Consider the following 17,945-nt stretch of genomic DNA (forward strand, 5'->3'; position numbering starts at 1 on the left):
TGGAGGGGACAGAATCAGCATCAGCTTATGGCCCAGTTGTGTGGACTATGAGCATGGCCTGGCAGGCATGTGCTAGGCATGTTGCACCCACGTGGGCAGGGAACAGGTGCATAAGGGAGCCATGCATGGCTGGAGGAGGTGTGTGTGCCCGCATGATGACAAGCCAGGCCCCATGTGGGAGGTCTGTCATCGCATGTGCCAAAGGCATGATGGTTTTAGCAGGCATGTGTACGCAGGGTCAAACACAGCTTCCCCTTTATGATGGAGAGTGTCAGCCATGGGGGAGTGCAGCTTGGAGTCCAGACTTCCCCAAGACCCTGGGTTCTGAGCTGTTTCTGGGGGGCAGGACACCTAGGTTCCAGGCTTCCCCCACCCCTGAGGGGGTCAGGACCCCTCAACACTGATCCCGTGGACTCACCCGGTGCCCCTTGTCTCCTGGCAGCCCTGGAAGCCCATCAAAGCCACGGTCACCCTGTGAAGAGAAACACAACACAGCCCCTGAGCCAACATGCTCAAGGTGGGATTCAGGGATCCTCTGAGGGAACCCACAGGGTCCCCAGCTCCCCAGCCTGGAGACTGGACCCTCCTGACCATGTTACCTTCACGCCGGACTCCCCAGGCATCCCCCGGGCTCCATCAGCTCCCGGACGGCCCTATGAACCAGAGAGAGAAGTTGAGATAGGGTCAGAGGGGTGTGGACCCAATCCCCTGCCCTCAAGGCAAAGGTGGAACCGCCCCTTTGCCCCTATGCACTTACCCTCCGGCCAGGCTTCCCTGGGGGTCCAGACAGGCCCTGCGGCCCTCGAGGTCCCTAAGGAGAGAAAGTGTTAATAATATCCTTCCCCCAACAGAAGCCAGGACAGTGGGAGGAGATCTCCCTCCTCTAGGGGTCATAGGGTTAAGATCAGAGGTAGAAAAGGGGCCCCTGGGGTCAGAAGAACAAGCCTTTCCCAGCTGTACAGGGATTAACAAGTGACCCAAGCCTCTTAGTAGGGTCACTAACTGGGATCAAGGGTCAGCCACCCAGCCAAGGGAGTCAGGGGAAGAGGACAAGGGTCGGGGTCAAAGTGAAGCCCATTACCTGAGGTCCAAAGTCTCCTGATTCTCCTTTCATCCCATTGCTCCCTGGGTGGCCCTGGAAGGACATGGTGCAGTGGTGACCACTGGAGTTAGGGAGTCACAATTCCTGTGACCCCATGACCCCAGCACCCCCTCTTCTCCTGCTGCAACCCTAAACCCCAGCAAAGGTACCTACCATGGGTCCTGGGCGCCCGGTGTACCCCATGGGTCCTGGGGGACCCCGGAGGGCCAGCTGGAGGGAAAGGAAGGAAAAGAAGAGACAAGGTGGTCACATCCCAGCCAGGCAAAAGGGACAGGAGGGGATGAGCATGAAACCCAAGCAGTGGTGGAGTCTGTGGGGGTCTCTGAATCAGGGGGAATGGCAGGGACAACCCTGAGCACATCCTGCTCTGGAATGGAGCCCCGGCTGCAGCAGTGGGGATCTGGGGCTGCAGGAGAGCCTGGCAGCGCAGCCATCCATGGGAGGAGGAATTGTAGCTCTAGTCTAGAGCGCTCTCCAGGGTGCTAGAGCATTCCACCGGGGTTCTAGAGCATTAGCTTGGGGTTCTGGAATAATGCTGGGCAGCACAGCGGGGTCTAGAACAGCCACCAGCTTGGGGATCATGGACACAGCACCAGGGGGGCAAGAAGGGGACCCTGGGCATTGGTGAGCAGCGAGGGCTCCATTCTCATATCCCCACACCCTGCCCCAGCCCCCGACTCACCCGGGCCTGCTGGAGAATGGCCTGGGCCTGGGCTTCCTGTGCGGACACCACCGGGCCCTTGTCTCCGCCACTGCTCCCAAAACGGAACTGGGGGAGGACAGAGACATCGCTGAGATTGTGGCCCTTTTAGAGCTCAGAATTGGGGTCCTCTCCTGGGGCCACTTAGCCCATCCTTCCTGTTCTAGGTACCTCCAGACTCCTTGGCTGCCCCCTGTTCTAGGTAACCCAACCTATTCCTGTGCTCCCTGCATCCTCCCTAGTTCTAGCAACACCTCCAGGGAGTTCTCTTCACTTCTGGCCACTTGTGGACTTCTGTTATCGTTAACAGTTATAGCTGTTCTAGGCTCCTCCTGCTCCCTGGTTCTAGGATCACCAAGAAGGGCTCTCACTTCCATTCTGGATCCCCCCCATGGATTCCACATTCCTCAGCAACTGCGCCAAATCTCTCCAGGCTGGCTCTAGATCCCCCGCCCTGCTGCACAATCCTAAACACCAGGACATCCTAACAGGACCTTCTTTTCCACTTTAGACTCATGCCTGTGCTCTGTTTCTGGGCAACACCACTCAAGTCCACCTGATCAGTCCCAGCCCATTGTGTGGAGCTGCCCAGGTTCTAGGTATTGTCTTCTGTTCTAGATCACTGCTGAGGTGTTCATTCCTTTCTCCTGAACTTTGGCTTCCCCACGGAAACCCACATCCTCTGGGTGGGTCCCAAAGTACCCCAGATTCTCACTCATGCTATCAGCACCTTCCATCCTGGGGTCTGGATTCTGGTCCAGTTCCATTAACTCCTTCTTCCCCAGACTCCAGCAACCCTGTTATAAACCCCTGCCTTTCCCTCTCCCACCCCGTAACTCACCGGAAGCATCAGAGAGGTACCAGGGGGGCCAGGGGTCCCATCTGAACCAGGTAGACCTGGGCGGCCAGGGGGGCCCTGTGTGACAGAGGGATGTTGGAATTACTGCACGGGGTGAGGGGCGCACACACACAATCCTGGGGTGAGAACACTGGGACACACCCAGCGCCCATCCTCTGGGACACACTGACTATCACATGTATGTACAGAGTACACTCAGGCATGTGCAAACCCACATATGTACACTAGCCCCTGTGCCCAGCCTCACACCCATGCACGCATGCTCAGCAGCCCCTCCCTATCCCCTCCACACAGGTGCCCCATGGCAGGAGCCCGGCTCACACTCACCCTCTCGCCAGGGTCACCAGGGGATCCAGGTGGGCCCTGAGTGCCCGGAGGTCCCGAAATGCCCTGCAGGAGACGCACAATGAGGCCACAATGCCAATCCAGAGCAGGGAAAAGGGGGAATCACCCCCCAGCCCCAGCACCCTCCAGCTAAACAGATTAAAGAAAAGATTGGGAGGCTCTTACCGCTGGTCCTTCGGGGCCAGGGGGGCCTTCCACCAACATTCCCTGTGGGACAGAAGGCAAAGAGCCAGGTTACCCCTATGCAAGGGATCCCAGCTGGGGCACAGAGGAGGGGCAGCCCCCAGGGGAAGATGCCGCAACTGTCATGCGGTGACATCCCAGCAGGCTCAGAAGAGCTTGGAGGAGCCTGTTCCTGACCCCACTATGGGGCCTGAGCTGTTCCCAACCCCCTCTTGCTGGTCAGAGAGGTGGACACAGGTTTCCCACCCCCAGTTCAGTGTGTGCATATACCTGCACACACATGTGCACACAGAAATACATCCAACTGTGCAAAATGTGTGCGCGCACACACCCCTATGCACCAAGGAATACATACACCTGTACAAAAAGTGCATCCATGAACACACACCTGTGCACAAGGTAACACATGTACATGTGCAAACACGCACATGCACTAACATGTGTGCTTACCAATACACATGTATACACTAAAATACACATGTGCAAACACATGTGCATTCATAACTGCACACACACACTGAAATAAATGCAGACTTGCAAACATGCATCCAAATATGCAGGCTCACAATTGCATGTGAATATACACACGCACACATGTACGCAGTAATACACACATGTGCAACTGTGCACACATTCAGAATGTACACTCACAAGCATGCAAACACATGCACACTTGCACATGGTAACACATGTAAACATGGATGCACTCAAACATGCAAGGTCAGAAGTTCAAGTAGACATGCACACTCAAAGATGCACATTTACAACACATGCACGCACACACACACATACACACACACACTGGGATACCCACCTGCTGGGGGAGGAAGAGACAAGAGAGGGTTATGTGCCCTGGCCCACTACCCACTTCTCCCATACACCCTCCCACCCTGGGGACAGAGGCACCTACCGGCTCAATGATGGCTGGCTCCCCCTTCTCTCCCTTGTAGCCTCGGGCACCGCGCACGGCCTGGGGGTAACACACATGTAACCACAAAGACGGGACCAGTCAAAACCAGGCACCCAGAGGCCCACACCTCTCCTCCCCCCACACCCAATTGCTCAACAGCAGAAGGGGCTGGGGGGGAGCTCCATCACCACCCCCTAGCCTCCCGGCCCCTTCATGGCTGCTTCTGGTGTGGGAGCCAGTGCCCTCCAGGTTCACACCATCCCAGAGCAGAATCTGGAGTCAGGCTCATCTGTGTGAATGGGGATTCCATGAAAAGAAGAAGAGTGAGGGTGAGGGACACCAGCAGCCAGGGCCAGGCTGGAGCAAGGGGGCCTTGACCAGGGCAGGGAGATGGTTATGTCGCTGAGTTAGGCAGGTCCCGAGGGGAAGGGAGCTGAGGAAGGGGACAGAGATGGGGAGGGGAGAGATTTAGGGCCAGCATCACCAGGAAAGAGTGATGCCTCCAGGCTTAAATCCCAGCCAGAGCGCAGGGGTCATAGCCCCTCACTGAGATGGCGGCATTGAGGGGAGGGGAATTACCGCGTCCTTTTTGGGGGCTGTGCCCCCCAAATCGGTAATTAACACCAGTGCTGACATTCTCGGGGGATGGGGGGGAGGGCAGGGGTGGTTACAGAGATGGCCGCACGGGGGGATGACATCACAGGGCCGTGAGCTGACATCAGACAGCAGGGGATGCCATGGGAGGAGCCCGTGAGCGCCGGCAGTCATGGCGGTTGGTGTGATGTCACCAGGACACGGTGGGCTCATCTCTGAACATACATTGTGGGGAGAGGCTGGGGAGAGAGGGAGAAGGAAGAGGGGGATGATGTCACCCGTGATCAGGAAGTGATGTCACACGTAAGACAACGCATCACAGGGAAAGTACTGTTGGCTGAGAGAATTGACATGATGATGAGGGAGGTCTGAGAAGGGGCCACTGTAGAGAGGAAGAGACCACCCAGAGGGACAAGAAGTCATGGTAACAAACAGGAAATGACATCACATAAAAACAAACAGGAAAGGCCAAGTCAACACAGAAGACATAACATCACAATGAACATGAGGTAACTCATCCAACATGACATGGCAGTGAACTCTGACACAGGGGAAGAGAAGTCACAAACCAAATGACAACATGCAGGAAGTGACACCAAGGCCAACAGCAGTGACAAGGCAAAAGTAAACAATGACATCACAAGAAAAAAGATGCAACACAACAGGAAACATAGCACATAGAAGTGACACCATAAAGACAGAAAGTGATAACAAAACCCCGTGGCACACATCCACAAGCAAAGAAATGATGCCACAAGGACAAGAAAGGGAGCAACATGAGACACCCAGTCTAGACAAACAGGAAGTGACACCACAACACAACAGGAAGTGGCCACAAGAAGGAAGTGACACCACGATACAGCAGGAAGTGACAACAAAAAAGGACCATCCACAAAAGGACAAGCCACGGTGCCAGCAGGTGGAAGGGACGGTGAAAGTGCCCCATTCCCCACTTACGCCTCCACTCTCAGGGGTCTCTGCAGAGAGCACAGGCCCCAGCTCCGACGGCTCAGCTCCCTCGGGATAGTCCTTATAGACGTACTCGTACTCCTGCCCAGGCCCAGCCACGTCCTCGCCCGTCTCATACTCCACAGGAAGCACCTCGCCCTCACCCAGACCGGCAGGGGGCAAACTGGGAGCAGCTACCTCCTGGGCCCCAAGGGACAGGCCGGGGCAAGGAGAAGAGGAAGAGGAGGAGGAGGAAGAGGTGGAGAAACCCAGCAACACATTAATATACAGTATGGCACCTACCGATAGCCAGGAGAGAGAAGATAGACCAGGGTTGGACCCCTGAAATACACCATGAGAACCCAGGAGTCTTGGTTCCCAGCCCCCACCCCACCTTTTCCCTTCAACTATTCCCTTTCATCATATCCTCCTTCCAAGTCCAGGAACAGAACTGACGGGTCCTGAAAGACATTACTTTTATGGCACAATTTGCCATTTAATCATGCCATAAATGGCAAAGTAGTGTGTGGTCACCCAAGTTAAGGTGCCATAAAATGGCAAACCAGCCATAAAGATGTTCCACATATAATGGCAGGTTTCATTCCCTCCCCAGATTTAGGAAAGGAACCCAGGTGTCCTAACTGCCAGCACTCCTCCAGGTCTGATTCACTCAACTTCTCTCCCCTCCCAGAGCTGGGATAGACCCAGGTGCCCTGGCTCATGCTGCTCTACCCCACTAGACCCCATTCCCTTCCCAGAACTGGGGATAGAACCCAGGCATCATGGCTCAAACTCCTAAACCCTGAAGCCTATTCCTCACAGCCCCTAAATCTAGCCCCACAGTCTCTACCCTCCTCTCTGCCCTTTATCCTGGCCCTCGTCTCCACCTCCTAGATCCCTTCTTCCCAGGGTCTCCATCACCTCCACCCTGCTACCAGCACAGAGGCAGCTCTGGGGGAGACTGATCCCATATGATGTGTAGGAGCGTGGAGAGCTGTGGGGATCTAGACAGCTGGGTCATGCCCTGGAAGCAACCAGGGCAGTGGGGGGATCCCATCCCCCATGACTTAATCCCAGGGTGGTTACCTCAGCCCAGGACTGTGAGGGGGCAGAGGAAGTCGCCACCAGCCCCGTCTCCTCCTCCCAGTAGGCACCATCGGGATCCTGGTCAGGGGATGGGGTGTAATCCAGGTACTCGCCAGCCCCCCAGGGCTCCTCCGTGGGGGACAGCCCCACGTCCTGGGGGGGAGGGGGAACAGAGATCATGGGCACAGGAAGAGAAGGACATGGATGGACAGACAGATGGACATGCACACTCAAGGATGCATAGATGGATGAATGGACAGGCATGCATATGGTTTGATGGATGGATAAATGGATGGATGGCTAAACATGCATATGGACTAATGGATGAACAGACATACACATGGACAGATGAATGGACAGATGGACAAACATACTCATTAACAATGGACGCACGGATGGATAGTTGGATGGATAGACAGACATGCACATCAGTGGATGGATAAATGTGTACATTTATGGATGAATGAACAGACACATATGAACATCAATGGAAACATGGATGTAAACATACAGTGATGGATAGATGGATGGATGGATATGCCCATCAGTGGATGGATGGACAAGCAGCAATGGATAGAAATACAGGGGGATGGATATACAAAGCAGTAGACACAGGGGTGGATATGCACAGTGATGGATGATTAGATGGGCAGATGGATGAATAAACATGCATATCAAAGGATGGATGTTTGCGTGGATGGATGGGCATGCACAGGGATGAACGGAGAGGGTGTACAGATGTGCACAGGGATGGACGGAAATGGGGGGGAGGCAAATATAGCCAGAAGTGGACATGTGGATGGATATGCTCATTCATGGATGGATGGACAGACAGAAACACACATCACCAGGTGGACATACATGCTCAGCAATGGACAAATATGGGGAATGGCGGGGATAGACACAGCCATGGAGAAAGGGACTTGCATGGGCAGCAAATGGATGGACAGATGGATGGTTGGAGGGGCAAGAGGCAGGGGAGAAGAGATGCATTAGTAGGTTACACTCAGAGGCCAAGTGATCACAGAGGAGACCCACCACCTTTGAGGCAGCCTCCTGGCCCCGTATCACTGCAGGGGTGAGGGCCATTCCCAGGGACCAAGGGAGCAGGATAAACCAACCCAGAGAGGAGGCATGCGGAAACAGGCCCCTCCTCCCCAGCTGGGAGGCTCTGACTCTGAGTCAGGACTGACTGGCCCCTTCCCCATGCTTCCCACCTGTCATTCCGTTTATGCTGCCGGGACATTTTCCAAATGGCCCTGATGCATACAGACAGACGGACAGACAGACACGAGTGGTACACACAGATAGGAACGGACAGGGGATGGGGAGGGGAGCCATGGGGGCGTGGGAGCATGCTCCCTGCCCCAGATCTCAGATCGTGCCCATGCCATAGCCCCATCAGGGGACTGAGGGGCTGGGGAGGCACCTGGCACCGATCTGGATCCTTCCCTCTGGCTCTACCTGCTGATAGCTGTTGCCATGTTTCCGCGGGGCTCCAGTGCCGGCGTAGGCCCTGCCCCCATTCTGGGTCTTGGCCTCGCTCTGGGATTTCCCCACAGTGTTTTTCACAGCTGGGTGTTTGGCCCCTGCTGCCGTCTTGGCCTTGCTGGGGGGCTTGGTGATGCTGGGGGACTTCCCATTGCTGGGGTATTTCCCGTTGCCAGGGGACTTCCCGTTGCTGGGGTATTTCCCGTTGCCCGTGTACTTCCCGTTGCCAGGGGATTTGCCGTAGGCCGGCGCGGTGCTCATAAGCTGCTGCTGTTTCTGCGGCTTGGCCTTGGCAGGCGCTTTGTGGCCTGGCCCCGCAGGTTTCTGGCACCACGACACCGGTGAAAGGAGGAGGAAAAGGAGGAGGAAGGGCAGTGATGAGGATGAAGAGGGTGAAGATTGGAGTGGCAGCGATGCACGCGTGCACACATGGTGCCCAGTATCCAGACACAGAGAGAAAACACAACACACGTGGCATGAGTGCACAGGAAAGCATGAGCAGGAGAGCAGGGGGTCCCAATCCACGTGGGTCAGACCCCCAAGTGGCCAAGGATCACCCCACGACTCCCAGTGGCCCTGCCAGGCCTCAGCCCTGCCCTGGTACCTTCCACGCTCCTGCTGGAAGAGGAGTGCAACATGGTCATGATGGCTGGAGGAATGAATGAATGGAGGGATGGAGGGATGCAGGCATGCATGGGGATGGATGGATGGATGGATTGGGCTGGATGGAAGCATGCATGCATTAGGCTGGCTGAATGGCTGGTTGGATGGATGGATGGATGGATGGATGGATGCACTGGGTTGGGTGGATGTATGTGTGCATGCATTAGGATGGATGGATGGATGCATGCATGCATGCATTAGGATGGATGGATGAATGGATGGATGAATGGGATTGACGGACAGACAACATTGCCATGGGAGCACAAGACTCAGACAAGAGGGGGTACCAGGACAGATGGACGGATGGATGAACGGACAAACGGATGGACACCAGGTGGGGGGGCCAGCACCCCCATTACCTGCTCAACAGCACCCCCCGTTGGCATCTCAGGGGCCAGGGCGCCCTCCTCTTTATTCTCGTAATAGTAGGGGTACTCGTAATATTCCACATCCTCATCAAAGTACTGGGTGCAGCGGGGGTGGGGGACAGAGGGATGGAGGGAGCAGGAAAAAGGAGGAGAGCAAAACAATAGCAACAGAAGCCCTCTAATGGGCTGGGAGGCCCCACGAGAGCCTGTCCAAGCCCCCTCTGTGCACCCTGGGACCCCAGCCCCCACCCAGGATGGAGAGGACAAGTTAGGGAAGGAGGAGGAATTGGGGAGGGGAGCAGAGCTTCCAAGCGAGGGCCACTGGGTTCATCTCCCCTCCAGGGTCAGAGGTGAGAGGCAGTGAGGTGAGGGGCACCTGAAAGGAGGAAAAGGGGTGGGGAGGGAGGTTAAGGGCTCCCAGAGGATCTTGGGATGGGAAGGATCCCCAGGGACAGGGAGCTGGACATCCTAGGCACCCCTGAGATGAAACCAGGGGCATTTGAAGGCTCAGGTTGTTTCCCCTCCTTTTGCAACAAATGCAAAATTCAGGGGGGGAAAAAAACACTGGTGGGGTAGGATGCTCACCCAGAGCACGCTGGGCCAGAAACAGAGCCCCCCACTGGTGTGGGACGGGTCCAGACCCCGGCATCTAGGTGAGTTGCCTGCAGCAGGTTGTACTTTGATGATGTTTTTGCTACTGCCACCCCCACCCCTCCCCACAGTCAACCCCAACCTCCCTCACCCAGCCCAGGGGCTCACTCACCTCGGGCTTGTCAGGGCGGCGCTGAGGTTCCTGGGCCTGAGGGCTGTCAGGGCTGGGGGCACCACAGTCAGGGCTGTAGCGCTCACAATAGTCATAGGCATCGCGTGGGTTTGAGGAGATGAGCAGCTGCTGGATGTCACCCTGTGTTGCCGGCGGGGAGGGGCAGGGAGGGAAAGTGGATCAGGGGCGGTAGCACCTCCAGGCCCCAGCCTGAAACCACCCCCCACCCCTCAGAGGGAGGGAGCAGGGCAATGGGCAAAGAGGCAGGTACAAGGCTGGAGAGATGGAGACGGGTATGTCAGGACAGGGAGAGGAATGGAGAGTTGCTCATGTCAGGGGATGTGTGAACAGACAGATGGAGAGATGCCCATGGGGGTGGATGAATGAATGGATGGACAGGCAGATGGATATGCACATTGATGGATGGATGGATGGATGGATGGAAGGGCAGACAGGTGGGTGGGTGAGTGGGTAGAGTGTATAGGGATGAATAGGTGGATGGGTGGGTGCAATAACGGGCAGATTGTATGGGGCTGAATGGATGGATGCATGAGTGAATGAGTGAACAAGTAAGCAAGTGAGCAGGCAGATGGGTGGAGGGATGCATGTGCTTCAGGATAGACAGACACACAGATATGTAGGTAGGTAGATTGACAGAAGCATGTGCTTAGGGATAAACAGACCAGCAGCCAGGCAGGCAGGCAGGCAGGCAGGTGCTTTGGGATGGATGGATGGGTGGGTGGCTGGGTAAATATAGATAGATATAAGCAGAGACATGTGTATAGCGATAGAATGATAGAGGCACGTGCTTTGGGGTGAATGGGTGGAAGCATGTGTAGACATGGGTGGGGACACAGCCAGACACACAGTTAGGTCGAAGCATGTGCTTGGGGAAAGAAAGAAAGAAAGAAAGAAAGAACCACTTGCACAGGGATGGAGGGATGGATGGGCAGCTGGACAACTGGATGGATGGACAGATGGGGACCCACTCAATTTGGTAGCCCTCTGGCTGCTTCAACCCCATCCCTTCCCCAGAGTGGAGGGCACGGGCAGGGCAGCAGCGGTACCTGGAAGACCTCATCATCGAGGATGCGGGTGCCAAAGACGGTGATGCCGTGCGTGTCGATGATGGGCCGGGGGCCACGAGGCAGTGGCCGCGTCACCTTCTTCTTGCAGTCTAGGAAGAGCGTCACTGACTGCTTGCTCACACTTAGCGCCACCCGGTGCCACCTGCAGACAGATAGATACACGCATGGACGTGCCAGTGCGGCAGAGATTTGGGACAGACGGATACAGATTGGGGAGGCCAAAGAGAGGTCAAATTTGACCCATGATGCTAGGGAGCTGGGAGCACTGGTGAGGGCAGGGGCAGTGCTGCAGGGTTCAGAGGTCTGATGGTGATGCCCTGGAGGCAGCAGCTGTACTGTGGGGTAGGGCAAAGTAGGCAACAGGGTCAGAGGCTGGAGTTAAGAGGGCAGGTATGACGATGCCCTGGAAGCCAGGGGGCATGTTACAGAGTAGGTCAGGGGTCAGACTTGATGCCAATGCCCTGAAAGCAGGCAAGGGTCAAGGGTCAAGGGTTGGGTATGATGTTAATGCCCTGGAAGCAGGGGTTGTGTTGAGGGGTAGGTCAGGGGTCAGAAGTTGAGGTCAGGTATGATGTCAATTCTCTGGAAGCAGGGGTTGCACTAAAGGGTAAGGCAAGGGGCAGGGGCAGAGATCAGGTATGATGGTGATGCCCTGGAAGCAGGAGCCCTGCTGCAGGGTCGGGCAGGGGTCAGATGTCAACACCCCGGAAGCGAGGGTCGTGCTGTGGGGTAGGTGAGGGGTCGGGGGCCAGGTGCTGCGGGGTAGGTCCAGGGTCGGGTACGCACTTGCCATCGGCGGTGTTGATGCCTCGGAAGAGCGGGTAGTCCTCGGGCGCAGGCCGGCCACTCTGGTCCTCGTAGAGGAAGACGGGCGAGCGGCCCAGCTCCAGCCCCAGCTGCTGCGTGCCGCGCGCGTCGTACACGGACAGCAGGAAGGTCTGGCTCCCAGCCGGAGCCCGCACCAGTGCCATGATGGAGAAGTCCTCTGGGAACCGTCCTGGGGGTGGGGGGGACCCAGCTCAGTGGGGCCGGGGGGGGCATGGCCAGTCCACTGGGAATGTGGGGGGGCAGGACCACTTGGGACATGAGGTAGGGACACAGACCCCCAGCTCATGGGGACTGGGAGCAGGGCCGGCCCACTAGGGTCATGGGGGGGCAGGAGGGACAAAAATTTCCACTGGGGATGTGGGGGGGCATCTCACTGGAGACATTGAGGGGACAGGATATTCCACTGGGAACACCGGAGGGGTGGGATTCCACTAGGAACATGGAGGTGGGGGTCAAGATATGGGGGGAGATGAGACATCCCACTGGGGACACAAAGTGGGGAAATATTCCACTGAGAACTCAGGAGGAAGATATGCCAAAGGGGACACGGGGGCAAGCAGGGGGACAAGTGCACTGGGGACATGGGGGGGCAGGAAATTGCACTGGGGCCATGGGGGACATTCCATTAGGAACATGGGGGGGACATTCCCAGGGCGGTGGGAACACAGTGGCGGGAAGTGGGATGGTCCACTGGAGACACGGGCGGAGGAGTGGGTTGTTCCACTGGGGACCGCTCATGGGTTGAGGTTGGAGGGGGGTATCCCACTGGGGACATGCAGGGCGGGGGCAGCACTGGGGTGACAGCAGGGAGGGGAGTGGGCTGTCCGACGTGGCAGGGCTGGGCGGGGGGGCAGCGTGGGAGCGTCCCGCAGGATCACGGGCCAGGCCACGGGGCCCAGGGCTACCTGAGAAGAGCTGGCGGGTGGGGGCGCTGAGCTGGGCCTGCCGCGAGATGCGATAAGCCCGGTCGGGCCCCGGGGCCCCACGCCGCTGGGGGCAGAAGCCAGCCGTCCTCTTCACACCCGCCGGCAGCGCCTGCAGCTCCAGCACCTTCAGCACGTCCACCGGCTCCCCTGGAGCGACAAAGCGGGGTGGGGGATGAGAGCCAGGCACGGGGCCCCCACAGACCCCCCGACACCAGTGGGGATCCGGCCTATCCATCCCCGCCCCCAGCACAGGACTTGGGGGAGTCACTGCAAGGAGCGGGGGGGCTGGGGAAATTTGGAGGCCATGGGGGGGATTTGGAGGGCCCTGGAGGAATCTGGGGGCCATGGGGGAATTTGGGGGGCCCGAGAGGGACCTGGGGGAATCTGGAGGGATTCTAAGGGGCTGAGGAGGGATCTGGGGGAGAAATCCCGGGGTCCTGAAGGAATCTGGGAGAGCTGGGGGATCTGGGGGAGCCTGGAGGGGAATCCATTGGGCCAGATGGGAATCTGAGCACTTGCGGGGAGCCTGCGGGGTCCGGGGGGGATCCGGGGGGCCTGTGGGTATCTAGGGGGTAGGAGAGGAGCCTTAGGTCCTGGGGGAAAATCTGGGAACTCCTGGGGGGGAATCCGGGGAGTCCTAAGGGATCGGGGGGGCGGTCTGCAGGCCCTGGGTGGAATCTGGAGGGAAATCTGGGGGTCATCTGGGGTCCTGGGGTATCTGGGGAGCCCTGGGGGAGATCTGGGGATCCCTAAGGGGGGATTGGGGGGGCCCGGCAAGAGGAGATGGGGTGCCCAGGCCGGGGAGGAGCGGGGGCCGCCCCAGGTGCCGCAGGCAGGCGCTATCCCAAATTCCAATCTCCCCTCCTGGGAGGCAGCAGAGAAAAGGGCCTTTCTCCTGAGCCATCAACAGGGTCTTTGTTCCCCCGCGGGTAGCAGCAGGGACCGGCACACGCTTCGCACATGCACACACACACACCTCTCTCGCACACGGGGCAAGGGAGGGGAAGCCACGCACACGCCTGCCTCACGCTTCTCATGGCACCCAGCCGGACTCACACAGGCCTTGCACGTGTGTACACACCATCACAGGCGGCTGGTGCACCCTCTACTCCACAGCTCCCCCCACCTGGCACATGTGTGTTCCCCCTCCCGTCCCACTTTCCATGTGCTTGGCATGTTCCAACCAGCTCCAGGCACAAACACATCTGCAGAAGCCATCAGGTTCAGGCAGGGGCTGGATGCCGGCCTAGGCTCCCCCTTGCTCACAGCCAGGCTGGTGGGGAGTGGGGGCTGGAGAGACAGAGGGAAGGAGATGGGGGTCCAAGAGCTGAGCGCAGGGCAGGGTGCATGTGCAGCAGCCACACGCGTGTACAAATGCACATACACATGCGTGCATGTACCATCCTGCAGCAAGGGGGGCAATTGAGAGGGACCCCCCCAGTTGATACCTGTGGCCTTGGGGTCAGAGGGTCGGGCTGAGGAGAGAGGGAGGGGTTGCTGGCACTGCCGCTGCATCTGTCTGCACCTCCGCCCGTCTGTCCGCCCCCCCCCGCCCCACGCGCGCACACACACACACACACACACACACACACACACACACACACACCCCGGCCTGCATTTCTCATCAGCCTCGCCGATGGCCCAGGCTCGCGTCCCCCCCACCCCCCCACCCCCCCCAGCAGCCTGCGGCATCTGGCATCGATTAACGGGACGGGCAGGAGGCAGGCGGGAGCGCCCAGGCTGGGGGCACTGCTGCAGGGAAGCTCACAGCCCCTTCACAGAGCCTGGGGGGCACTGCCATGGGGGAAGCTTGCAACCCCAGACCCGCAAGCCAGGGGCACTGCTCTGAGTAAGCTAGCCAGGGGTACTGCCGCAGGGGAAGCTCACAGCACCCGGCCAGGGGCACGGCCACGGGGCACAGGCGAACAGTTCCCGGCTGCCTCCCCCCAAAGCTGGGCTGGGCCAGGCTCACGGCGCCCAGCGCTGGCTTTCGCCCAGGCCGCAGCCGGCGGCCTGGCCCAGACAGAGACACCTTTCTTCTGGCTGCCAGGCGGCCGCGCGGAAAAGCCATTACGGATGCATAGCTCAACTCCCCAGGGAAGGCGCGAGAGGCCCGCCGCCCCCCCCCCCCCCACTTCATCACCAGCTCGCCTGGGCAGGCAGAGAGCTGGGGGACAGAAATGGGGGTTTGGGGGGCCTGGGGGTCCCACTCCTGCCACCACCGTGGCAGATTAGCCAGGATGCAGCATATTTGCCCCAGACGCCTGGGCCACACCAAAACCCAGCACGTGTGTGTGTGCCACCAGTGCGTGACGGCACGTGGGCAGACCCCACTGCCAGGCCCTCACACCCCGAGACCCCCGCATGTACCCGCACCGCCCAGCGCCAGAGCCGCTGACTCCTTCATGCTGTCCCAGAATGCCCTGGGGCACCGCGCTGGCCCCCCAAGCTGCTCCAGTCTGTCCTGAGGCGCCGCACTGCTCCCCCCATACTATCCCAGAAGGCCAAGGGGTGCCACACTGACACCCCAAACCGTCCCAGAATGCCCTAGGGTGTCACGCTGCCCCACCATGCTATCCCAGAATGCCCTGAGGTGCCAGATGGATGGATGGATGGATGGGCAGACAGACCAACGGATGGATCCGTTAGGATCAAGGGAAAGGAGAAGAGAGTGATGCTGGGAACGAGGGGCAGCCGAAACGGAGGGACGGACAGACGGACGGATGGGATGTGGTGGGCAGGAGGGCTCCTGCCTGACTTGGGCTCCCCGGAGAGCCCCACTCCCCCCTCCAGGACTCCTGGGTTCCCCCGGGGCCCAGAGACCCCGGATCCAGGGGCAGAGGCCACCAGCCAAGGTGGGCGCTGGGGGCGGGCCGGGAAGGGACGGCCGTGGCTCAGCTGGATCCCCTGATCCCCGCCCAAGGAATGCGGAGCAGCGGAAAGCGCCCTTGGCTGCCAGGGCCCAAGCTGGAGATGGGGGCTGGGACGGGACAGGACCGGGCTGGGCGTCGCGAGCTGCAAGGCTGGGCATGGAGACCCGCCAGCACCTCCTGCCCCCTCCCCAAGCAGCCGGGACCTGGGAGGGGACAGGCAGGCGGACGCAGGCACAGACAGGGGGCGAAGGGAGACAGACAGACAGACCCCCAGGTGCAGAGGGGTGGGGGCACAGGAGGGATGGAGCCAGCAGACAGACAGACAGAGGGACACTGTCTCCTCCCGGCGCCGGGGGGCCTGGGGGCACTGGGCAGCTATCCCCACCCCCGAGATCCCTCCCTGCCCCGGGAGCCGCCGGGCCAGAGGCTATTTCAGGCCCAGGGCGGCTCCCCGGGAAACGCAGGCAGCAATTAGAGTCCACGCCAGCACCACCCGGGGGGGGGGGGCAGCTCCTGGCTGCCCTCCCTGGCCGCCCCTGTGCCCCCCAGCAGCTGTCCCTCAGGGATGCCCCCATGTCATGGGGAATCCCCTGCCCCCCTCCTGCCATACACACACTGACCCCCCCTTTCATGTAGCCCCCAGAGTCTGCCCCCCATGCCACCCACACAGACACTTGTACACACAGGCACGCACAGGTATGCGCACACTTGTCACAGATGTGTCTCCGCAAGCACCCATGCGTCACAAGGACACGCACGTAGACACACACTTGTCACAAATACGTGCCCGTAGGCACCTGCGTGTCGCAGACGTGCACATGTATCCACAGGTATGCACGTGTCCCGTGTCGGCTCGGGCATGCCCATGGCACAGGCATACGCACACACGCACACGTGTCACAGGTATGCACACACATGCAGGCATGTTCCATACATGTTCTTCACCATCCTCTCCCTACCTGGCCCCAGCACCCCAGGGCCCCCCGCACACCCCAGCCCCCCCTCGGGTTATAAATAGCCGGCGGGACCCCCCCCCACCCCAGCCCAGGCGGGGCCGGGGCTAAGAATAGCGGCAGGAGGAGCCACAGCCCCGCGCGCACAACCCGGCTGCTGTGCGCACAAAGGGGCACTGTGCGCGCAGCACCCCTGCGCGGGGCCGGGGCAAGCAGGGCCCCCCCGGGGCCCGGGCACCTGCCGCCGCTGGGGGCCCGCAGCCCGCCAGCCCCCGGGTCCCTCGTCCCGGGCAGCGCGCGTGCCCGCTCCAGCCGGGCGGGATCGGGGCGCCGGAGAGCGGGGTCTGCCAGCCCGGCCCCCCGCCGCCCGCCCCCCGGCCCGGCCCGGCCCGCGCCCCTCACCGGCCCGGGCGAGGCAGGGCAGCACCAGCACCAGCACCAGCAGCGGGAGCGGGAGCGGCGGCGGCGGCATCGCGGGGCCGGGCCGGAGCCGGGAGCGGCTGGTCCGGAGCGCGGCGCGGCGGGCGCGGGTGTGCGGGAGGCCGGCCCGCCCCGCTGCCCCTGCCCGCCTGGCTCCCCCCCGGCCCGGCCCCCTCCCGCCCCTGCGGCCCGCAGACCCGGCCCCCGGGCCGCCCCCCGCGCCCTGGGGGAAGGGGCAGCCTGACCTCTGCCCCCCGCCCCCGGGACCCCCGCCCGGCCGGAGCCACCGCACCGGCCCCGTGCGTGTGCGTGCGTGGGGGGTCTATGGGGGCACGGGGCTAGGGGGCCTGCGTGGCTGTGTGGAAATGCGGCACCCGCGTGGGTGCGGGGCATGCGTGGGCGGGGGCGGGGGCGGGTCCGAGACACCACATGCGCGCGCCCCGCCCCAGGTCTCGAGAGCACGCGTGGGCCCGCGTCTGGGAGGCGCTCCGCCAGCCCCGTGGGCGGGGCGGGGCTCCCACGCGTGCACACGAGGCCGGGAGCAGCGTGGGACGCCCCCCATGTGCCCCCGCCAGGGGGCACCTCCACGCCCCCTCCCGCGCGGAGCGGAGCCGACGCGCGTGGGAGGGGAGGGGAGGGGAGGGGGCGGGGCTGCAATTACGGCTCTGTAATTAGCTGGCTGGCTGGGGCCCCGCCCGGCGAGGGGGGTAATTGCAGGCTCCCGCGCGCTGTAAGGGCCGGCCCTGCCCGTGGGCACGCGTGGGCGCTCCGCGCCCGGCCCCGCTCCCGGCGCTGCCCCGCGGGTCTCGGCGGCGGCCCCGGCGCGGCGGGTGCGCACAAGGCGG

The 17,945-nt window shown here is 60.7% G+C and overlaps 1 protein-coding gene and 1 pseudogene across 7 annotated transcripts in view; one reads left to right on the forward strand and one right to left on the reverse strand.

Moving 5' to 3' along the window:
• Positions 1–17,240, reverse strand: part of COL11A2 (collagen type XI alpha 2 chain) — a 35,556-nt gene extending 18,316 nt beyond the window's left edge. Inside the window, exons 1-19 of one of the 6 annotated variants that reach the window (XM_090028989.1) lie at positions 17,083–17,240; positions 12,834–13,001; positions 11,887–12,097; positions 11,080–11,242; positions 10,013–10,153; positions 9,241–9,345; positions 8,192–8,542; positions 6,728–6,880; positions 5,651–5,842; positions 4,100–4,159; positions 3,172–3,213; positions 2,989–3,051; positions 2,644–2,718; positions 1,785–1,871; positions 1,256–1,312; positions 1,082–1,135; positions 758–811; positions 600–653; positions 419–472 (exon numbers count right to left, since the gene is read on the reverse strand). In XM_090028989.1, coding sequence (XP_089885115.1) covers positions 419–472; positions 600–653; positions 758–811; positions 1,082–1,135; positions 1,256–1,312; positions 1,785–1,871; positions 2,644–2,718; positions 2,989–3,051; positions 3,172–3,213; positions 4,100–4,159; positions 5,651–5,842; positions 6,728–6,880; positions 8,192–8,542; positions 9,241–9,345; positions 10,013–10,153; positions 11,080–11,242; positions 11,887–12,097; positions 12,834–13,001; positions 17,083–17,152 — 2,154 coding nt within the window. In that variant the 5' untranslated portion in view covers positions 17,153–17,240. The remainder of the gene's footprint in view (positions 1–418; positions 473–599; positions 654–757; positions 812–1,081; positions 1,136–1,255; positions 1,313–1,784; positions 1,872–2,643; positions 2,719–2,988; positions 3,052–3,171; positions 3,214–4,099; positions 4,160–5,650; positions 5,843–6,727; positions 6,881–8,191; positions 8,543–9,240; positions 9,346–10,012; positions 10,154–11,079; positions 11,243–11,886; positions 12,098–12,833; positions 13,002–17,082) is intronic. The other 5 variants (XM_090028990.1, XM_090028992.1, XM_090028993.1 and 2 more) reach the window with 5 other exon arrangements.
• The window catches only part of LOC149852950 (DLA class II histocompatibility antigen, DR-1 beta chain-like), a 298,803-nt pseudogene that overhangs the window by 194,428 nt on the left and 86,430 nt on the right, over positions 1–17,945 (forward strand). The gene's annotated exons all lie outside the window — the stretch shown is intronic.

This window comes from Crocodylus siamensis, chromosome 15 (genome assembly GCF_052110815.1).
Source record: "Crocodylus siamensis isolate JL-2025a chromosome 15, ASM5211081v1, whole genome shotgun sequence".
NCBI lineage: Eukaryota > Metazoa > Chordata > Crocodylia > Crocodylidae > Crocodylus > Crocodylus siamensis.